Genomic DNA, 24,921 nt, shown 5'->3' on the forward strand with positions numbered 1-24,921 from the left:
CGAGAAAAATTGGGGAATTAGAGTTACTTAAATTAGGATGGTGCGGGTGGAGCAATTAAAGGGAGATAATTGCATTAAATTGCGTGTTGGGGAAGGTAGGAGAGGGGGTTGCAATGATTCGGATCGCAGGCCTCGGAATGTGAGCCGTGTGATTTAAAGTTAAAGGGTAAGAACCCGCTGCTACAGCAGATTCTGTAATCTGACATCCAACTATGTCCGTGCATTGAATGAACTCCAACACCGCAACAACCAAAACCCATCGGTGCCTATCAGCCGCCCAATCAATGGTTCATACCAGATTGGACGGCCGAGATTGAAGACTTCCCTTTTAACGCGAGGTAGCTTGTCGCGACCTTCTTGAATGGTGGCTTCTGAGCTAGTCGCCGTCCAATCGTGATTGGACGACTGCGATCTTATGCGTGCTGTCATCTGATGAAAGAAAGACATCGAAGATGGGACGCGGTCAGGTGGTCTTCTGGAGTTCGTGTAGCGTTACGTGGTCCGGCCAATGGGGACAGGGTGGGATGGGCGGCATTCATGTGGGATAGCTCGCATCCATTCCGCCGTGTCTCCGTGCGCTCTGCTGTGGGGGTCATTTAAGGAGGAAGGCTTTCTTCCTAACATCTGTACTAAGTTCTGACCTACTTTGTGTTGGTATTTTGTTTTATCCACTTGGAAAAGAATGGGGCTTAGCGAGCTCACTCGAATCTGCAACAGTGACTGGATTTCGGGTCAGAACTTCAACAGTGAGAACTTCAACAGTGTGCAATGTTCACACTTGCAGTGGATTCTTTTTGTAATGAAGCGAAAAAATTCTTGCCCATGCATTATGATTATTCATATTAGATTTTTTTAATTATTTTAAGAAAAAATTCAACAAAAAAAAATGAGTGCTAGATTATTGAATCTAATAATTTAAAATTTTATTCAAAAAAATTAATTAAAAACAAGAGAATCAAAAGCAAATCCTATATCGATCGGCTAATAGGACAATTTGATATCCTATATAGAACCGTACCGAATCTGAATCAATACAGTAAAGAAAGTTGAGGAGATGAAGAAGTACAGTAAAAAAAAAGAAAGAAAGAAAACTAAAAAGAGAAAGAAAGAGAGATTGGTGGAGACGTCGATGATAGCCTTTGGAGAGATATGTGACCCTCGGATGATTGAACTATAGAGGAAGAGAGAGGAAAAGAGAGAGGAGAGAGGAAGAAAAAGAAATGGAAGGAGGAAGAGGTCAATGATAGCCATTGGAGAGCTGTCGACCCCTTCAAAAAGCCAAAATCCCCCTGGCTTCTATTAGTTCAAAACCCTACCAGCCTTTCCTTCTTTTTGTTTCTCTCCCCTCCTCTCTCTCTATCCATCTATCTATCTATATTCACCTATTTAAATACAAACAAAGCACTGGAGGTCTCGATGCCCCTCTGATGGCCTCGATGGACCATCACTAGTCACCGCTAGTATTTTCCTCTCTTTTCCTTCTCTCTTCCTTTTTTTTCCCTCTTTATCCTTCTATTTTTACCAATGTTTCGAATTGAATGTCTAAACCACATCAATAGACTATAGATAGAGCTCGGCATATCTTGAACCATCTAACTCGAGATGGTTTAGCAAATCTTGACCAAAAATATTATTTAAATTTTTTATTTTTTTATAACTAATTTTGTCTAGTGCATAACCAAGCTGAAATTAAATATATACATACATTAAGTCTACCCAATACATAGCTAAGAGTTCTAATACATTTGAAAGAGCTACTCACAAATTTCATGTTTAGCTTATAATCAATCTAAACGAACCCATGCTATAGTTTCTATTAATCCATATAAATCGTAGGCTAGATTCACTATGGTATTATTTATCACAACTTAATATATTATCAAATAAAGATCATTTGGAAGATATTATTTAAATTATTTAATTTTATATAAATATCCGCACAAATCCTCATAATACTTCACTTTATGGGACATATGATAGTCATAATACACATAGATTAGCTCTCCTCTGGCATGCAAACAAGCACATGTGTGCATGCATGCTAGGATATGGAAAGAGAGAATCTTGGCCATCATGGAGTGATTGTTGATCTTGTCATTCAAATCAGTTATATTGATAAGGTATTTCACTTGTTTCTGGCATGATTTAACTTGTTTGATTTATATTTATAACACACATCAACTTTTTAGCAAAGAGGAATATCACACTTGTCATGCATGTATGCAACAATATGCTAGGAATAAATATTGGTGAATAATTGTTTATAAAAGTTGATCCACAACCCATAAGTATATCTGTACATTGCCATCTTAGTAAGATCTTGCATAATGTGCTAAATGTACTGATGGTTTTCTATAGTTTAGAGTAGATTCTGAATTTCATAACTAGTGCAACCCAAGAGCATGTTTGCTAATTTAATAGCAAATCTATGACCAGACGTTTTATAACTCGATGATACTTCATAAAGCAAGAATCTCACAGAAAACTCCTATGCTCAAATGGATTTGCTGATACCACTGAAGAAATGAAAGGTTGATGCTGGTTCATTGCTTGTGCACCGCAAATATATTTATAAAATAACAAGAAGCATTGTCTGTCAATTTAATCGATCAACTTAATAAAAAAAAAAATCGACCTATTTCATTCCATTCCTATCCTCATAATCCCCACCATGTTTGATTCTCCTACTTCATTATTATATTAGGATAATCCAATCAATTCAGTGTAAGTGTCGACCTTGATGATGGGAATTCACCTTTTAATTATTGTAGGCGACCTAAGCTTTTCTAACTCCATGGCTGGCCATTCATGCACCTATATATTTTTATTTTTTTATCCTGGCTTGCCTATTTTCTAATCAAAACGAAATAAAAATGCCTTCAACTTTAGAAGCAGAATATTAAAATATGAGGTGGCGCCCCCACCCACCATTCTTCTAGCTTCAAACACACACCGGGATTCTCCTTTTGTTGAGCAACTTTAAGCAGCTCTTATTAAAGAACGAAGGCTAAATCGAACTTGCTTCGTTCCTTCCCTCGTGATGCCCGGAAATGTATAAAATTAGTTGTGGGTATCAGGGTATGGTCGCGTCATACCGGACAGTTCCTCTTGTGGGAAATAATATTAAGACACGAAGACCCCCGTATACCCCACACTCCCTACTCAGATTAAAGATTTATGGAAGAGATCGTGCTTCCCAAAGGCCCTCGAATGGGACGTCCGGTATCCTTTGCTTGGTTGGATGCGTTGGATCTTTGACGATGGTACCTGTTTTAGGAATTGTAAACTGGTGTAGGGCAGTCATCACGTGAGAGGAACATTTGTGCCTGGAGAACTGTACTGATCTAAATGGATTTCTTAAAACCGAAACCAAGACCGAATAAAAAAAAAAAAAATCATTTAAAATCGATAAAAAAAATTCAACGCAGATCCAATTATGGTAATAGATCGAATTAGAAGAAAAAAATATATATATACACATATATTTGGATTGGATCGGATTAATTTGGCTCAAATCAAAATCGATCTGAAATTGTTCTCAACCAGATGATCGGATATATTTATAAAAAATAATATAAATCGAATCAAAGAGGTTGATTTGGATAAGATTCATGATTTGATGGAAATTTTTTTTTTTTTTTTTTGGCATTCACTTGTGTATAACCGCATATATTCTAAGTTTGGATCGGATTTCTGGTTTGATGGATGTTTTGCATACCCCTGTATATAACTATATATAATGTAAGAGACATGCTGTCCTATATATAGAGATGGGTTCGTGCAATCATGATGGTTGCGCGATGTCTAGGTGGCTGCAATTATAGGATTGGATTCTTGTTATCCGGACAGGAACTGGAGAGAATCTGGACTCTTAGATTTTATTTATGATTTTAATTAAAATGTGTCTATGCTATAAGCTTATACAATTAGATCTTTGCTTGCCACGTGATTGGGGAAGTCATGCACAAAGAAGTTCACAGGATGGACGAATAAGAGCGTTTTAGCATATTCAAGAGGCCTGGACACCATCAATGAAGGCTTATAATAGATTTTATATTTTAATAATTGTGATAGAGCTTGCAGTTTAGATTCTAATGTGTTATGATTGCTATTGTTATAGCCATGCCCGATGGTGATCTTATAATCAGGTATAGCTAGCTTTGAATCACGTGCAGTTAGGGGAGGGGCTATTTTTGTTAGCAACCATTCCTAATTGCTCTAGATCCATCATGGCAATTAGTGCGGCATTTATATTGTGTGCATGTAAACGGAAGTGCATGATTGCGCCAAATTAGCTCCGGTCGACTCCTACTCCCTTGGACTTGAAGAGTGCTCACCACTACTAGTATGATACCGTATCAAACAGGATGCAGGGATGGATCTCCCATGATCACATTATTATTAGTATTATTATTATTTTCTTAGCCCACTCTGGTATATATTTTGCCATGACAACAATCAAAAAGTCATATAAATGGTCAGCTTTTAAACCTTTTGATGCATGGGAGGCTAATAACTTGTGTATCACACGAGCGCGCGCACATATACGATACTGATCATTGTTTCAATTACCGTTCATCTCACGTGTATTGGTAACCAGATTAGCCAAATATCATAGGAGTATTGATTCGCATTCCACCAGACAGAGATGGCATCAGATCGGATTTCTAACTACCCAAATCCAAATCTAAATACCCAATGATCTACCCAAATCTAGTTCAAACACTAACGGGACTAGATTTTTTTTATCCAAACCCATCTCAATCGGATATTGGGTAATTTTCATATTTATCCAATCCGAACCCACTTAAGTCAAATTGAGCATTTTTTTTTCATTTCTCTCAACTTTAAAGTCATACTACTATTCCACAAATTATATCTGCCTTAAGTAAATAAAATTAAACAATACTTAGTTCCATGTTCAATCAAAATAAAATTCAAACTGTTTTAAGTAAATAAAATTCAACAACACTTAGTTCAACAATACTTAGTTTCCCATTCAATTTAAATACAATATAAATTTAAGATACTAAGACAATCAATAACAATACTTAGTTCCAACACCTCTGAAGTAAATAAAAATATAACTATAATTTAAAAAAAAAAAATCTAAGTTTCAAGTTTCAAAAAGACTTAAATAATAATTAAACCTGCTATCAATAGTCGATGTTTGAAATTCAAGTTCGAATTTAAAATATACCAAAAATAGTAATCATGCCGGTGCATCTTATGATTGCATGAATATTTTTTAGTCTTTATTTGGTCAAAATATTTTTTATGAATAAGTTAGGATTTAATAATTAGTAGGTGATAATTGATAAAATATATTTAATATATATATATATATAATAAAATACGAAAATAGTTCAGATCAGATATCGTGTTGGGTGCATAACTATCTAGTCCCAGTTCGAACCCAAAATTAAGCGTTCGGATTCCACCCAAACCCAGTCAATGCGTTGACTATCCGACCCAATCAAGCTGGATTGGATCGGGTACCGTAGGTTTGGATTTTGTTGCCATTCATAATTCTAAGGGAGTTCAAAATAGAGGGTGCCCCTCTTTCTCATTTTGCACATGCATTATAAGAATGATGGTGCTGCAAGCTACTCTTTTTTGGACTAACTAATATTTTTCATCAAGTAATAGTTTGAGCAAAAACAACAATGCCAAGTTATCCCTAGTCACGAGGAACTTAATAGCATATTCCAATTGCATCTTAAACATCATCAAGCGCACCAATTAGTTTTCATTTTTTAGGAGCCCCCACTCCTATTTTTTATCAAGGTCAACTTCAATGGAAGTCTAATTGAAGCAAATGGTGATGCCGCCTTGGTTATATGTGGGCTTGATGCGAGGCTTGTGGCGGCGGATGGTAGTTACCTTTTCGATATATTAGTTCATGAAGTGGAGCTAATGACTATATGGACAGGCATCACTTATGCAAGATGGACTCTATGAGCGAATTGATTGATTAATTATTAAGAATAATTCTGCCATAGTGATTAAGTAGATTTTAGACTGAGGGAGAGTGACCCAGATCCACCATCTTCTGCACAATATTCGGAGGCTACTGATAGGATGCACATCTCTATTAATTAGGTACCAGAAGGTGAATAGTACGGTTGATTGGGTCACCTTATACGTGGCTCAGCATTCGGGAGAGGCTTCGTGGATTGATGTGGTTGAGGCTCTTTTAACTTTTAGAGATTTTATTTTTTAATTTTGTTGGATCAACTCATACTAGATTAGTGTGGTTTATCTGATTTATCAAAAAAAAATATTATAAGTCTGAAGTTTGACAAGTCCAATCCCCCCATAGCATAAGAATAAAACTCCTAAAATCTATGTAGAATTTATTATTGAAGACCTAATCCATGTCTCACTAAATAACACATTACTCAAATGAAGTCACAGAACAATCGCATCAAAAAAAAAAAAAGTCATGGAACAAGCCGACCCCTTATCATGGTTCCACATTAGTAACTGAATATCCTATAGGTAGAGTTAGTCTACATTTTAATTTCCAGGATATTCTCCCTATGTTGAAGGTAAGAATCAGTTCTTGACCTCTCACCATAATTATTTTACAAAGTTTTTACTTTCAGTCAAGCTTGCCCCTCTTAATTAATATTTTATTCCTCCTCCATGTATACAAATAAATTTATATATATATTTTGATAAATCAAATAAATTAAATCAAATGGATGTAAATATATCTATGGAATTAGTAAATAAAATATTCACTACAAAAATTGAGAGTATTAGTGGTGATAAAATAGTGACGATATGAAAATTTGTCTCTATTGCTAAGTTTTTAGTGATGGCATTAGCATTTGTCACTAATATCAAGTATAATAGTGATGACATAAATACTGTCATAATAGGTCGAGTAGTAGTGACGATATATTACTTATCACTAAAAAGCCATCATAAATAATATATTATTTATAAAAACATCAGGTGTTATCACAAAAATTATACTATTTATGACAATATAAAATGCACCATTAGAAAAAAAATCATTAAGAGTATATTATTTATGATAATATTTTATATTATCATAAAAATGATATTATTAGTGACAACATATAGTGTATCACTAAAAAATTATCTTGATCAGTATATTATTTATGATAATATAAAATATCATCACAAAAAAAGATACTCTTTATGATAATATATTCGGTATCATTATAAAATCATCATGATTAGTATATTAGTTATAATAACATTAAGATTTTAATGTTGTCATAAAAAAATATGCTATTTTTGATAATTTATATACGTGCATCATTACAAAATTATCATAATTAGTATATTATTTAAGATAACAATGATATCATCATAAAAAAGATGCTATTTGTGATGATACATAGTTTGTCACTTAAAGGTTATCATGATTAGAATGTTATTTGTGACAACATAAGATGTCATTACAAAAAATTATAATATAGATGATGATATATAATGTGCCATCAAAAAAATATCATTAAAAGCATATTATTTATAATGATATGCAATATATTACAAATAATATTATCACTAGTAGTATAAATGAAGCTAAAATCTTTAGGAGCATGGCAGAAAGAGGTGCTACTATTAGGCTAAGTTTACTTTCAGTGACAAATCACAAATTATCAATAAGTAATAGATAATTGGTTGCACTCTAGCAAATATGAAGCAACTAATTGGTTGCTCAGTTATTACATGTGTATTTAGATTTTATGCGATTCAAATATGGATTGAAGATGACTATTCCACTATTATAACATGAATTTATTAAAGAAACAAAAAAAAGAAGGTATTTAATCCTTTGTTAAAGGACATCCTATAATCAAATCAAGGAGAGAGAAAAGATAGAAAAATTGGCGAAAGCAAGATTTTTATATCCTCTTTTATTTCATTGCTTATCAAAAATTGAGTTATAGAATCATAATCATAAAGGTGAGATATGATCTTACTCAAATTTGGGTTAGATTCATTAATTATCTCAGTTCCAATATAACTCACTTTCCTAAAATAGACATACGACAGAAATAAATCAGAAAAAACTAAAATCATATATTTTGACCTTTATACCAATTTTGTCTTCTATCATTCTATCTGATTCCTCTTGTATTATGAGATATATTTGATCAAAATCTTATCAAAAAAAATTAATTTGACTAGCTCATTTTAAGTCTTAAATAAAAAAATTTTATTTGGATCACTAGAGGCACTACCCCTTATAGGGGACATAATAATATAGATTTTGAAAAACCATCTAATTAAAAAAAAAATCATCAAAATTGGACATTGTACAACTAAATTATGACCTCCAAATATTTAGCTTGTAACTTGACTTTCAACATAGTTGATCTTGTTTTTGAACCCTATCCATCTCCACTCATAGTATCCTTGGAATGAAATATCATGACTATTAGAATTTTTACACTGATATCTTTCACTTTTAATGTATAGTGGTTTGTGCAAAGAGGTGTGTGAGGCATTAATTTAGCTAACTATCTTTTTTAGGGAGTTATGCTCTAAGACTCAGTTTGGATGACTTGAAGAAACTTGAATAGTCCATTATTGTAACCCTTTGTAAGCTTGAGAAAATATTTTCTCCTTTATTTTTTGATATGATGGTGTATTTACTGATTCACTTAATAGCTAAGGTAAAACTTATAGATTCAGTACAATATCGATGGATGTATCTCATTGAAAGATATTTTTGTAGATTAAAATTATATGTAGATAATAAAGTTCATCCGGAAGGATCAATTATTGAAGCTTATATTGTATAAGAACGCATGACATTTTATTCAAGATATTTGTATGGAGTTGAGACAAGATTAAATCAAATTGAAAGAAATTATGAGGAAGATGATTACTTATCTCACTTCAGGTTGTATGTTTTTGCACAAGTTAGCAAATCATTGAATGGGAGAGATTATGGACAGTTGAATTTGATAGAATGATCATAAGCTAGAATATATGCGCTAAAAAATTATGATGAAGTCTCAAAATTTATTAAGTGATCTGATTTTTATAACTAGTAATTTAGACATTATGTTTAATATTTTACACACTATCTCTAATTATTTACTTCTTTCTTGATCTTGTTGGATGTGTAGTATGTATAAGGAAGAAAGAGAGGGAGTCCTAATGATGTAGAAAAAAGATATGAGAAAGAGTTTCCCCAATGATCCAAAAGACATGTAAGTAAATTAACATATTTTAATATTTTGTATTTGCTTTTCCTATTCAATATGCTAATTTGTTGCTATTTACCATATAGGTAATGTAATTATAAGATAAAAGGAATGAACAAGTCAGTGATCAATTACTGAGCCTAGCATATGGTCTTGATAAGTGGGTTTTCTACTATACTAATTATCTAGTTAATGGATGTAAATTCGATACAAAAGGACAAAATAAGCAATTAGAAATACAAAATAGTGGTGTTTTAATAAAAGAAGATGGGACTAAAGGTCGTATGGACTATTTCAGTATCTTAATAGATATCATACAGTTAGATTATCTATTTAAATATGATTGGTGGGATGTTTATAATAAAAGAAAATAATTTAGGGGTGACAAGCATGGATTTCACATAATAAATGTGGCTTATAGATTGGATACCAATAAGCCATATGTATTGGCTACTCAAGTTGAATAGGTATATTATGTGAACAATACTAGAGATCCCAACTGGAAGGTCATGGTGAAGATAAGGTCTCACAATATATATGATTTGCCTCCAGAAGATGTTAGAGATGAACCAGTCAAGAAAATAAGGAGATTGGCTTTACTTATCATGAATTCAATATAGATGATGATAATGATGTGGTGTCTTCGAGCAGACCTAAGTTAGCTAGCACTAATATTGGAGGCACTCCATTAAAGCATCATACTTTTCTTATTCGAGAAACAAAAGAGGAGGAGGAAGAAGAAGAAGAAGATACTGATGATGAGAAACTTATTTCCATGGATGATGATGAGACAGATCCAATTCATGAAGATGATATTGATGATTGATTATTTATAATTTTATTCTAGATTTGTATTGGATTATATTTGTTTCTCGAATATAGAAATGCAATTAAGCCGAATAGAACCACGTAGCTGGAAGCTCAAGCTCAATTCGACTCAAAATATTTGGACTCAAAATTCAGCTCAAGATCGATCGAGCCTTAATATCTCTAGTTTGAACTTGGCTCGATAAAAAATAGGCAAAACTCAAGATCGACTCGACTCGAATATCAATCAATTCATATTTGAGCTCGAGTTCAAGCTCGAAATTGAGCCTTAGACTATTAATAATACATATATTAATATATATATATATATTATAAATAAAAATAATATTATTAAAATTATATATAAACTCCAATAGATTTATGAGCTTTTGAGCTGAGTATTCTACTACTCGAGTTCGACTCAAAAACTATTCAAGTTACTTGAGCTTAACTCAAGCTCGATAATAATCGAGTCGAGTCTCGCTTGAACTTGAATCGAGCTCGAGTAGCTCGCAAGTAGCTCGACCCATTTGCATCTCTACTCAAATATGAATATTGATGTCATGGATTATTTATTATTTTATTTTAGTATTATAATATATTTATAAATTATTCTTTATATTTTCTATATAAACTTTAATATTTTGATTTTTATGGAATATTAGTGTGAATACTTTAGCTTTGTTACTAACTTTGTATTGAACATAGGATAATTATTACTTAGTAGATTTATATTATAGTTTCTAAATCTTAAAGTATTTTGATGCTGCATTGAAAAATATTTACTTGACAGATAAAATATATCATCAAGATACTTATCAATAACAAGCTCAACTCAATCCACAAATTCTCATCATGATGAACAATAAGATGTCAATGTGCTTATTGACGTATCTCCATCAATGCAACAATTTATAACTAATTGTGAGATTTAGAAATTTTTATCATGATGTTAGGGTCTTGAATTAGTAATTATTCAAATTAGTTTTCAATAAAGTATTTTTTTACATGCTACCTTATTAGTTTATGAATTTCATATGTATCATTTAGTTTGTTAATTTTTTTTAATAGGATCTAATGCCTCTTAGAAGAGAGGGCATGGGCCTATTATTAATGTGAAGTTCGTCAAGAAGAAGGGTAAGAAAAAAATTTTGATATTCAGTTTTCTCATCTATTTGACAAAGTATTTAGAGAGCATGCCAAGTATTTTAAATCAGAAGTAACGAAATGTGTTACACAGCTTATGTCTTTTCAAGTTAAAGGTTGGAAAGATATATTTGATAAGGATATCAAGACAATGTAGAGATTTTTGAAGGTTCATATATCTATATATATATATATATATATATATATATATATATATATATATAATTTATTTTGGCAAATAAACTTTCATGATTGATAAAAATTTTGCACATCTTTAGAATTATATGGTGCTCTTATCTGATTAATTATTGCATATAAGTATTGTTATTGATATGATTTTCAAGATAGTTTTTCTTTCTTGGATGATTTTTATCAATATAAGATGAAATAAGTATAAAGGCAATATATGACTCAACTTTATAATTTACACAAAACATAACATGAAAAGAAGGGTTGCTTGGATGATGTGTCTCTAGAAAATTGGTAGTGGTTAATTGAACATACATAGAATACATAAAAATTCAATGTACTTTTTTATTATTATTTTGACCATGTTATTTGCTTCTTTAATTATCTTAATATATTTTAAATTTAATGTATTTCTTTAACATAGGATACGAGTATCCAAAATACATCCAACAACAGTAAACTAGTAGTTGTATCCATTATAGGTATAAAGTCAATAGTTCAAAAAGTTTATAAGATGGTAATGCTCATACTAATTTCCACTATTATACCACAAGTTAAAAGTTTGTAACTTTTCTAACTTAAAATCTAAGATTTTGTCTATATTCTTTTTTGCTTCTTATTCATTGCTAACAAAAAGATCTAGAATCCGAAGAGCGGTCGAATGCTATGATAGTTTGGAAGGCCGCTCATTTGAGATCTAACACAAGTTGGTCCATTCTAAATGGAAAAGAGATTATGGTATGTTGAATAAGATTATTATAGTTTATGATTTACGTTGATAATTTTTAATTATGTTTCTTTATTATTATATACAAATATAGAACATGCTTCAAAAGGTGAGTGAGACACGTCAAGAGAAAATTTTTTCTATATCAAATGCTACAAGTTGAGCATTTCGCATATGTATTGAGAAGGAGCTTAGGCCATTCACATAGTTTCAGAATAGGAGGAATTACATCTGCCTCCAAAAAAAAGTAGAGTATTCATGTTAGACTGAGACTACACGGAAAAGTATGCTGATATTTTAGAAGATGAAGTCTAAAGACTTATTGAGATGATAAAAATATAAGAGAAGGCTAATTCACGACTCTAAGCAGAAATACAATTCCAACATGCAGAATTTGAGGCTCAGTATAAAACTATTGAGGTATGAATACATAAATACAAAAAGAGATCCAAGAGACTTTGCAATGTCAAATGATTATTCTTTTTGTATACTTTAACAGTAATAGATAATTTTTCGATCAGCTATATGATACATCTTCCTCAACTATCTCTATTAATAATATAAGTTTCACTATTAAAAGCATATTATATAATTAATTAAATTTATTTTATTTTCATAATTTGATAAGTATTTCTTCTTATTCTCTTCTCCTTGTAATATTTATGTAAATAAATTAATTATAGTTTTTATGCATTATACAGGATCATAAGATTATAACATATGTTTTTTGTATTTCACAATGGATATGTGCGGACTGAAATTTATAATTATATTTTGGATATATTTTGACATTGTAATAGATATATGAGGATTTGATATATATAATTTATGGCATCTATGTTTATTGTTATTATGAATGTAAATTGATCCCAATTTATAAAGCATGTAATGCAACATATACTCATAAGACCATTTGTTTTTTTCAAAAAAATATTATTAGTGACATCTTATCATCACTAAAAATATATTTAATGGTCACAAAGCTTTGAGTGATACTAATTATCATTAATATTGTGTACTTTTAATTGTGATATTATTTATCACTAATATTATTTTATTTTAGTGACAGAGTATTGTCACTGATATGCTAACACTAATGATGACTTTATTATTACTATAGAAAAATATTATGATGCTACTTGCATTACTAATAGTCATAGTATTGGTAACAATATTTGTATTACTATCATCACAAATATTAGTGACAACATCATCATCACTAATAATAATAAATTTTATGATAACATATTATCGTCAATGTTATTATAAATATTAGTGACAATAATATTCTTATTATTGAGTTGATTAATAATGACTAGCTTTAAAAGTTACCATTAATACATTAGTGATTCGAGTATTAATACCAACGAGTGATGATCCAAAATATCATTACTAGAACTATTAATGGTGATGTTTTATATTTTTTATGATAATTTTTATTATCACTAAAAATCTAATTTCTTATAGTACATAATTTTAACAATAGATCAGAAATATTTGTCATAGGATTCCATAATATTGATTCTAAATGATTGATCATGTAAGATGCCGTCCAATTAGTTGCACTATTGGCTTCTTGATATATTTGTATATATATATAAGAAACCATAAAAGAGGACAATGTTTACAATACTCACTAGCAGTCCTGAAGAAGATGGTGAAGTTTGATTTTACTAGATAATGGATTTGAAAGCCATCTAACAACTATTAAAAAATCTCTCTCCAAGCAAATATCGGTCCTCCTCAATATTTAAATAACATAAATCATTTATTTTCATGCTGCATGCAATTTCAACATGAGTACAGTTATATTCTATATCATAACACTACTACAACTACTAAAGTTCCACCAGCGTTTCTAATGGTAAATCAAAGCACCTCTTTTCTACAAACTCATATCTTGTGAAGACACCTGGCCACGAATTCTAGCTTAACAAATTCGCTAGTTCTCTATCAAAAATAATAATAAATAAATAAATAAATATTGCTGGTTAAAGGCACTTTTTCTTGACTGTAAAACCAAAAAATTAGAGCTTTTGTAAGAGGTCCCATACTTGACCATCACCTTTGCCGACGTAACAGTCTCAAAGGCACGCATGCTTGCTGGAAACCTCTTGTTCCACGATATATTATTTGTGATCGAGCTCCCAGAAGTCTCCTCCCTTCATCACAGTCTTGGAAAAGTCCTTGTGCAAGTGGATGCCAGTGGTCCTTTGTTGATGCCTTAGATTAGATGTGATAAATAACTATAGACTTCAGTAGGTGGGATAGGGTTACTGTAGTGACGTAAGGGTGGGGAACATGCATGGCTTGCCATCCGAGGGATCACAGCGCACAAGTTGGGTCGGGATTCTTCTTTCTGCCACTCTCCTCTTTTTTTTTTTTTTTCTTTCTTTTCTGGGTCATGAATTGATTGACCTATTAACCACACTGTGTTTAGGGATGAGTGAGGGCTGGACTACGAGATTTTTGTTGTTTTCCTTCTCATCGTTCGTTGGCGAGAAGGGGATGTCGGAGAAGATCTTCTTCAGATATCACGTCCCTGGTCTTGTTATCACCAACATCTGCTGCTCCTTCCTGCCCAACTACCCGAAAACAAAAATATTTTTATTTGAGAAACGAATAAGATATACCGTAAACCCTCTTGGCATGGAACACCGGCTTTCATTATAAATTTCTATTACAATAACCAAGATCGAGTCTTTAACCATAAATTAATTCATTTGCACAGTTAATGTAGTCTGCGTATTAGACGAAATTGTTGTTGGAATCAGAGTCTGGTCTGGTCAATGCTGTTACAAAAATTTTGGATTAATGATCTCTCGCAAACTCTGTTGTTCTTATGAAATTTTTGACGACTGGATGACCGCTTCCATTCTTGCAGAGAGGAGATTAATGTCCTCATTGTGACAATAATTTGGATACTATGAAAAAAACAGAATAAATGGTGTTTTGACTTTCATGTCTTTTTATGAATTTTTGTGGCGAGAAATGTCGCTAAGATGTTCTTATCCTGGACCGAACACTTGCCTGCCAATCAGAGTTCTTCAGTTAATCAGATTTTGATTTGTATAAAAAAACTATTTAACCAGCAGCATCATCCTAGCATCAACTCAGTAGCTCCTCTGGATTAAACTAATCAGGGTGCCAGTTATTCATTTTTTATGTATGATTTTTGTATACCTCCTCTCATCAAAATGTATGGGATACGAAGTTGGTAATCTCTCACTAGGACATACTATAACATAACTAAATTATTATATTTATTATATTATATTAATGACATATCTCTTAGGTTAGGTCTTCTTTAACTCATTTTTATCAGGAAAAAAAAAAAAAAAAAAAAAAGGAGAGAAAGAAAGAAAAGAAATTGTTGTTGGAATTTTTTTTTTTTTTTGACTATACCAGGCTGAGAAGTGGTGATACCTAGCTTAAACCCTCCAACTCTCTCTTGGTTCAATCCAAATAAATAAACTAATGATCCATGATAGAACGTCTAATCCAGCTCCAGCTAGCTAGACCAACAAAAAGTATCAGTAGGGCTAACAAGAGGTTGATCCTCTGTGTTACAATTATTGTATCATAGAGTTTTGTACTATCATAAATTGTTGTTACATCATCCATCTCGAAGATGAAAGATTTTTATTCAAACCTAAAATATGATGAGACATCATTAGTACGATATATAGTGTGCATCATCATCATGATGAACAAGAGCCAATCTATCTCCTTCACCGGATCTGGGGATCTTCCTCTAGAGCTTTCCCATCCACTTGTGTTGGTGTGAGACCCCCACACCTCCATCCAGAGCTTTCCCATCTACTAGTGTTGGTGTGACACCTAGGGCCCATGGCATGCCCAGGTGTGACGCCGCGTAGTACATAAGCCCATGGCAAATCCATCACCTTTTTAAATTTTTTTAAATTATCTTTTTAAATCATCTGTATGCAGACCTATTTTAAAAATAAGAAATACATATAAACCACCCTAATGTCAACCCCAAGCGAAACATTGGCTTGTCGATGGTCTTCACCTAATGTTAGGATGTGACTTGTTTTTGCATTTTTTTAGCTCGAACTCAGGCTAGGTTTCAAGTTAAAGGTCTCTGTCCAGGCTTCGGAGACATCCAATCCCAATTAAAAGAATGTTAAAATCTTCTTCTTCTTCTTTGTTTTCCTTTGTGACATAAAACGATCGAGTTAGGTTGTACCTTCAGCAACGTAAGCTAGAGCTGAGTTTAGAATCCGATAGAAAATGCGGTGGCACAAAGAGGGGTGGTTTCTCGCGGTCTGGCACGGCCAAGTACCGCAGTCGGATTCCTTGCTTCAGGAACTAAAAAAAGGAAAGGAAAAAAAAAAAAAACAATTATTATGATAAAGTTACTGAAATTTCTCTAAACTCCAGATGCAATCATGAGATCAATCCCCAGACATTTTGTGTTACTTGTTCTTTCGTCAGAAAACCATCTTTTAAGTATGCGAGTTAGACTCAAGTACTTCCAAATTAGTACTCTGGGCCCAACTGGACTTACAGAAGTAAAAGGCTGGGCATGGAGTTTCCAATTGGGTTTGCCTTGTTCAAAGCAAAAGTTTGCCTACTCCTAGTTGGGCTGTTGGGCTATCTAGGAACCTGCTTTGATCAACTAAATTTTTATTAGATGGTTATGATATGGCTGATCACAAGTCAATTAATTAAAGAATAAACCTTCCTGGTTGCATGCAGACATAGTAAACCTTATAAAATTCACTTACATTATCATTTGATCTTCAGAAAGTTTACGGGTGATCATTGGGTCATAGTAATCAATTTACACAACCATGTATTGATAACATATAGCCCGTAGCTTGACCTTATCATTCCATGGAGTTCAGTTGGTGCCAAAGGATAAGATTGCTCGATGCGACGCCCCATGACATCACGATGCTCTCCGAGTAGGTAGCTGGAATCTTATCTGAGCATACATCAAATGCAATGATCATTACGTTGCTGTCTGAATTCTGGAAAAACAAAAAAATTCTCTACACCTTCGGCTACTTCCGCATATTGGTTCATTTAGCTTGCATCACCTTTTGCCCAAAAGGAAAAAAAAAAGAGTCTGGAAGTCGCTCTTCAACGATACCTATGTAGTAGCATTGATGTTGAGAAACTCACAAGCTCATGCAACGGTGGAGAACACAACCTTATACATGAATCCCAACCTTTCGTCCAATTTGCGACAAATATCCAACATCCACAGGCAGGCACGGATTAATGGCCAAAAAGAAAGAGAAGAATCATATCCGTATATAATAAAACTAAAAAATATCTTCATCCTACAATCATCATCAAAAAAAATATTTTTATTTACTGAAGTGACATTTTAATGAAACAAATTTTTATTTTCAACAGCGTGATCCAATTTTGAATTATGATAGATACCAAACTGTGACATGACATCTGATCCATTGATGATCTGTACTCATCCGTTAAATTCGTCCAAAGAAAAAATCATCTATTCATTCAAATTCGATCCCGAATTAAATATTTTTCAATAAAATTTGAAACCTATGAGATAGATGTGCTGGATAGCGCCCTTTTAACTCCCACTTTTTTTAGCAAAAAAAAAAAAAAAAATCCATTCACAGCATCTAAAACACGAGAGTGACAAATTCATGATCAAAAGAAAATTTTATTCACAGCATTTAAAACATGAGAGTGACAAATTGCCAACCCACATAGACGCTCTGGCCAAATCATAAACATATCAAAAAAAAAATCAACCGTAAAGCAACGAATCCAAAAATTCCACAACCATTGTCCCCTCCGCCATCACCATTCACCAAATCCTTATCAGTATTTAAAAAAAAAAAAAATTCAACCATAAAGCAATAACTCCAAAAATTTCACAACCACCGTGTCCACCTCTGCCCGCCATCAAATCGCCATTAGTGGAAGGATGCATCGGCTCCCATCACCTTTTGTTGTTTTCCAGGTATAATTAAATCGTATGAATACAAAATTACAAAAATACAAACATAAAAAAAAAATTGGGGGAATCCGTTCGGTCGCGCGACTCCCGTCAACATCCATCGCCACCACCGCTTATTCTCACCGCGGAGCTATGGACACCGAGAAGTCCGTCGGAACCCTAACCGTCTCCTCCCACACCTTGGAGTCCAAGAAGATTTTGGATACTTTTCCGGCCACCCACGTCATGTCGGGCCGCGCCGCCGCATCCGCCTCCACGCACCGCAGCGCCACCCGGACCAGATCCTCCGCCGCCTCCACTGGGTACGAGTCCCGCAGCCTCCGATCCACCCACCGCCGCACCCTCCCCCGCCGCTCCTGCTCGGAGGAGTCCTCTTCCGGGCGTATGGCCTCCCTCGCCGTCTCGATGAGAGAGACCCTGTGGACGTCCTTCCCCTCCTTATCGAACCGGTACTTGAGTGGCTCGTCGCCGGAGAGGAGCTCCAGAAGCACCACGCCGAGGGCGTACACGTCGGACCGCCGCGAGATGTTCCCACCGGCGAGCAGCTCCGGAGCCATGTAACCCCTGGACCCCTCGATCTTCATCCGGCCACTGCCCGCTCTTCTCATCTTGCGAGACGGAGGGGACGAGGGACAGATCTCCCCCGACGCCGCCTCCTTGTCTTCGGCGCTGGTCGTGACGGGGACCTCGCCGGCGAGGTCCGCCGCGCCGAAGTAGCAGATCTTGGCGTGGAAATTGGGCTCGGTGACGAGGACGCTGGAGCTCTTCATCCGGTTGTGGATGACGCCGGAGTGGTGGTGGATGTATTCGAGACCCTGGGCGAGGTCGGCAGCGACCTGGATGCGAGACATCCACGAGGAGAGAGGGGTGAAGTTGGGGTTCCGGGGGTTGCGGAGGCACTCCGCAAGGGAGGCGCCAGGGGAGTGCTCGTAGACGACGTAGATGTGGTCGCCGGCGAGGGATACGCCGAGGAGGCGGACGAGGCTGTTGTGGTGGCTCTTGCAGACGGCGCCGAGGCGGCCGGGGAGGGCTGCGGGGTCGCCGCGGAAGGGGCGCTGGAAGATGACGGCGTCCTTGCCGCGAAGAGAACATCGCCAGGAGGAGGAAGAGCCGGAGGCGAGGCTGCGAGCAAGTAAATTGTTGGTGGCGGCGGAGATCTCGGCGAAGGAGTAGATTGTGGGGGTCTCTGGGAGGGAGTCGCGGAGCGCGGCGAGGGAGGCGGATGACGAGGTCTTGGAGTCGGCGGAGATGGCCCATGAGGAGGAGGAGGAGAAGGATGCGGTGGTGCGGGGGTAGCTACCGGAGTTGGTGACGGGGTAGCTGTAGGAGGAGCGGGACGACGGCCGGGGCTTGGGATCGGAGGCCATGGCGGCGCGTCGGTTCTTGCACATGAGAAGAAGGGGAGGAGAAGAGGAGGTGGGGATGAGGCCTCGAAATCATAGAGGAATCGAGCTGCGCGTCAAATTAGGACTCCAGAGGAAGGAAGGGAGAAAGGGGAAAGTTTGGGGGAACGGGAACGGGAACGGGAACGGAGGAGATCGAGGCAACTGTTGGGATGGACACGGGCGGTGGAAACGCCCAGTTGATGCCTGAAACAAGTCCACGGATTCGTACAGGACGTGTGAACGCGGCGTTGGCTCCCGTGTTAGTGGTGCGCAGCGGCTTCCGTGATCTTCTCTGATGAAGAAAATTTCTGTTCGTATACCTTTAAGAGTTATTATACGATAATTTTTATATTTTGCTCTAAAAAATATCTGGACTATTTATCTATATTATGTCCTTCAATTTTTTTTTTTTTTTAAGATCAATTGACTGTTTGCTTCATGAGCTATGAAGAAAACGATGATATAGTGCTGAAAAATTAATCCAGTTGAATTGGAAGTATATACAACAAAAAGGGTAAAAAGATGAAAAACAAAAAAAAAAAAAACTCTACTGTGTAGAGAAATTTCAATTTCTAAGAACATGAAAGAGATAAGAAGGTGTAAAAAAAAAATAAAATCATAAATGGTCATGACCAAAATAACTTCATCAATATAAATCTCAAATGATTGAAAAAAAAAAAAAAAAAACAACGGCGCCAACAAATTAAGAGTATTTTAGATATTTTATAAGTACACATCAATCTAAAATTGGAGGAAGAAAAGAAATAAGCTACGTTTGGCTAAACTTGTTTGAAAGCCAACATGATGCAACCGAGAAACTTTTCGTGATACTCTCTTTTTGAATGTTGAAAGAACTTTTTTGACAAGTTGCATTGTTACAATGAGTCCTCTATTGATAACCAATCTAGTTGGTAATCCAGCTAGTAAAACATTGCTTCCCTCTTAAGTCTGGTTCTAGATTCAAAACATCCAAACTATGTCCTTGTTACCTTGGGCCAAGATGACCCATGTAAGCATCTTTATGAAGGACCAGTTCAGAACCATCTCTGGCCTAACCTTACCTACCACCAAGATGCATAGGCTAAAGCAAGTTTATCATTCATTCTCATTTTTATTCAGAATCCAACTCTCCCTAACCAAATATGTCTTAAATAGAGTGTCCCTTAATTTGTCTTTAATCATTTTGCTTTGGATTGAACTTGAAAAAAGCTATTTGAGTTGGCCCGGCTCAAGATTGATTAGGGGTGCATATTTTAGTGTTAGTTATATGTGATGTTAGCTCCTTCAAATGATCGCGTTAATTTGAAAGAGAAATCCATCATGGCTTGGACTTAGTCTGACAAGGAATTTGCTTTGAAATGTGTGCCAATTCTAGGTCACCAAAGATTGGCATCAATTGAGATGGATAGAGATAGAGTCAAGTCTTGAATTGGATTGCCAAGTTTTAAGACTCCACATGGCAGATGAGGATTAAGGATAGCTACTCATGGGAAGCGAATGAAAATCTTCACCCTTCCAATTATGGAACAAATCTAGTTGTGGCTGTCTATCAATTTATCCCTAGTTTCAGGGACGGCTCAACATCTTTGGAGGCCTAAAGCTAAAAATGAAGGCGGGATCAGAGAGGGGCCTTCTTCCGGGCTCCGACTTTCGAGAAACGAAAGCGGACCGGCGGGCCGCCGGCCCGGCGCACAATCGGGGTGGAGGGGGAGTGTCGAAAAACAAAAAAAAATGAAGAAACTTACCGGTGAAGGTCGGGGGGTGGACCGCCGCCAGGGAGGAGCCTTCTTCGATTCTTCCGGGCTCTGGCTTTCGAGAAACGAAGGCAGACCGGCGGCCCGCTGGCCGCCGGCCCGGCGCACCAAGCGGGGCGGAGGGGGAGTGCCGAAAAACAAAAAAAAAGAAGAAACTTACCGGTGGTTGTCCTGGACGGCTGACCGGACGATGTCATCGAGCCACTGGACGGCGAGGCCGCAGTTGTTGCCGTCGGAGAAGAAGCGGAGAGCCTCCTCGAGGCGCTTGAGGACGGAGAGGTAGCCGGGGAGCCGGGGAGGTCGGCGTCGGGGTCGGAGAGGAGGGGCCGCAGCAGCCGCTCGAGGCCGTGGACGGCGTCATTGCGTCAAACACCTTGAGAACGGCGGCAGCGGGGCTGACGGCGCGGTCGATATGGCCGCCGACGGCAGCGAGGGCGTCGCGGTGGGCGCGGATCGGGCGGACGGAGGCCTCGAGGGAGGGGAGGCGCTGGTGGATCTCGTCGAGGCGGGGGCCGTCCGGTCGGAGGCGGAGCCGCGGTCCCGCAGAGACATGGAGGCGGAGCCGCGGAGCGCCGGAGGCCTGGAGGGTGGCTCAGGCGGGACCAGGACGTCGGAGACGGAGGCGGGGGCCTCCTGGGGGCGGGGGCCTAAGGCAAGGGCTTCGGTGGCCTTACCCTTCAGCCGCCCCTGCCTAGTTTAGATGGATTGGCTTTTTTTTTTTTTTTTTCATAACTTAGGTGGAGTCCTGTATTGGATGAGGAGACATGGAATCAACTGAGACGACATAAATATACCACGAAGATCTAAAAACCTCCAATACATTTAGATATCTTAGTTTATAAAAAAACATGAAATGACATTATAGGTGATTATGAATAAGGATGCTCAGCGATGAGGACCTGTAAAGCCGACTTAAGATAATTAGGATACAACCAATTTATTATGATTATAATTAGGCCAGAGTGTTCTGGTATACGTGGCCCAACTTAATGTGATGCTAACTTCACAGGGGCCTGAGAGCCCATTCTGCCATCCCATGGTGTAACATAACATAGGATTTGGGAACGCAACATGTAGGGTATGGATCGGATCCGTCAATATTCATATCTATTCTGCAACTAAAAATTTCAATGCCCATATCTATCTCATATCCATCCCGAGTCAAGTTAGGTTGGATCAAATAATAGTGCAGATCCGGTCGAGTTGGATAGGTAAGATGGATTAGATAGGGCCGAATAAGAAACTCATTATGCAAATATTATAAAATAATTTTAATTTTGAAAGGGGAATTTAGATTAAAGTTATATCGGATTGGATTGGAGACCAGACATATCATTATTTTTACTTGACTGGAATCTATTTTGGATGTTTTATCTAGAATCTGTTGTGCAAAGTTTCAGCGCACATTCTGTGAGACCCGATAAGAGGTTAGTAGCCGAAGAAGATTCTGTGAGAGGATGGTAGTCGAAGAGATTTGGTGAAATTCTGACTGGGGTTGGTAGCCGAAGGGAGACTGATGTATTAACAACAATTGTGGGAGTCGATAGGAAAGATCGACTGATGCCTGGTTGGTAAGATTAAATTGATCTAACCATCAAGCCTGCTGATTGAGGGTGATCTAGCTTGATGCAGATTAATTCAGGTATAAAATCCCTGTGTCTAATGGATAAAAACTAATAAACCTCATATTCTCATGAATATTTGTCTTTTGAAAAATTGGTTAGGAGCTACGATCCTAACAAAATCTATACACACCGTCAAGTTTTAATAGAGCCGGATAAAATCCACTCCATTTGAATTGGATCGAGTTGAATACTTGATGGGTCAGCTACAATTGCCATCAATACATAAGATGCAATTAACTAGGATCGTGTTTGGAAGAACCTCTGGGTAGTGCAGCCCACCCAGCATGCACAAGGTACAACGTGGGTAAGTGGAAGAAGGCTCATCGAATGCTGAATTGCCACCTTTGGGCCTAGCCGAAAGTCTGGCGTATGCACCAAAGCTGATTTTTTTTTTTTTTTTTTTTTTTAATTGTGGCAAAAAATTCACACATATGATGAGGTTTTGGGAGGTGAGTTCCAGCGGCGGGCTGTGAAAATCCTTGACATCGAGTGCGGGTTTATAGAATCATCTAAGATTCTCTAGGTGCGCAGGCTGTATTGTAGAGTGCCGTGTACCTTTGGATAGCTGCTATCAAACAATGTGCACCGTGTATGGATACAATATATCTTGGTGGACTATCTTATTTGATGGTCGTCTATCTTTTGACAGCGACCATCCAAAGCTGCCCAGCATTCTGTGATGCAGTCCGAGCACCGTAGAGGATCATGCTCCTATAGAATTGAGCTAGTTTCATATTAGATTGGACATTTGGTATATGTCTGCCTTTCAGCGGACATAATGCTGTCTGCTTATGTTCCCAGTCTAAGGTAAGACTTTGCCCCAAACCAGAGGCCAGACACGAAGAACTGCTACCGACTATCGACCGAGAGGAGGGCCTGCAAGTTTTCATTTTCTACGTCTGCATCCATGACGTGATGGATGTGGAGACTGACCTATGTTCATGGATGGCAGAAGAAATTAGAGCATGTTGAGGCAACTTTGAAGGATCCCATCGCAAGTTACTTTATGCCCTTTGATGCCATTCATTCTTCGCATTTTGCCGTTCCTTGAGGGAATTTGTTTTCATGACCATGGATTTTTCAACGTACTATTGACGGAGACCAGGCACTAGATTTAGTAGAGTTGTCACTTTTGCTATGATCTTTTCCTTTGGGTTAGTCAAACCTAAATGAGGTTGGGTGGAGTGCGGGCCATGAGGAGGCTTTGAAGACGACACTAGAATCAACCATGTCAAGGATTAGAGTGCAGGGGAGTGTCTTTTTTTTTTTTTTTTTTTTTTTGAGCTAGGATTAGATTTATGATGCATCCATGGCACGAGGGTTGTAGATATGTAGACATTCTTCCTTGTTCTGCCGCATAATTGGAGTTTATTTATCAAAATATAACGAAAAATGCTGATAATACTAGATGACCAGCAAGGTGGAGAATGTCGTCCTGCATGCTCACCAATGACCTCACCCGTGAATCACATATGCATTGTCCTACATTTACACCATCTGTTTATCTATTCTTGTTCAAGTGTTTGACTTCCATAGATTATTTTAGAGCTTATCTAAATTGAAACATTCTTAATGACATTTTTTTTTGGGGGGGGGGGGGAGCGGGGATTTAGAAACTATTATTTATCACCATTTCATTCACTAATAAGCAAGGTATTGAAATGGGATCATTAATTTCTCTTTTTGCACGAGCACTTACAGAATTTCATTAATCAATTCAAATTGTATTAACACATATTTGACTTATGATTAGAATCAAAATTAGAATGGATTGGAATGAAAATTAGAACAGTCATGTTCTCCGGTGCATTTGATTCGTAATAGAATAGGAATGGAAATGAAATTTAAAGCTAGGAGAGCATAGGAATTGATTTTGGGGGATTGGGATATTCTTATTTTTCTCTAAAATCAGAATGACCTCCATCCAATCAAATGGCTAAAATAAAGTCTATCGATTTCTGTTTCTATTTTAGAGTCTAATTCTGTCCAACTAAACATGTGTTTCTAATACAAAGAGTGGACTGCGTGACCTAACCTTCCAATGTTACTATTACGGATCATATATCTGGGCCTAGCTTAGGCCCAATGTTGTAAGGCCGGACGGTCCAACATTTGGACATATG

At 36.6% G+C, this 24,921-nt stretch overlaps 1 protein-coding gene across 1 annotated transcript; it reads right to left on the reverse strand.

The window, feature by feature from the left end:
• Positions 1 to 17,714: 17,714 nt before the first annotated feature.
• On the reverse strand, positions 17,715 to 19,692 carry LOC105059105 (lysM domain receptor-like kinase 3). Its single transcript, XM_010942313.4, has one exon. The coding sequence runs from the start codon at positions 19,423 to 19,425 to the stop codon at positions 18,154 to 18,156; it is 1,272 nt and encodes a 423-aa protein (XP_010940615.1). The 5' UTR covers positions 19,426 to 19,692; the 3' UTR covers positions 17,715 to 18,153.
• Positions 19,693 to 24,921: the final 5,229 nt, after the last annotated feature.

The sequence above is a fragment of the Elaeis guineensis genome, chromosome 16, assembly GCF_000442705.2.
Source record: "Elaeis guineensis isolate ETL-2024a chromosome 16, EG11, whole genome shotgun sequence".
Classification (NCBI taxonomy): Eukaryota; Viridiplantae; Streptophyta; class Magnoliopsida; order Arecales; family Arecaceae; genus Elaeis; species Elaeis guineensis.

Bases quoted from the DNA above. Each gene is read 5' to 3' on its own strand.
- LOC105059105 (XM_010942313.4), bottom strand. From the start codon at position 19,425: ATGTGCAAGAACCGACGCGCCGCCATGGCCTCCGATCCCAAGCCCCGG.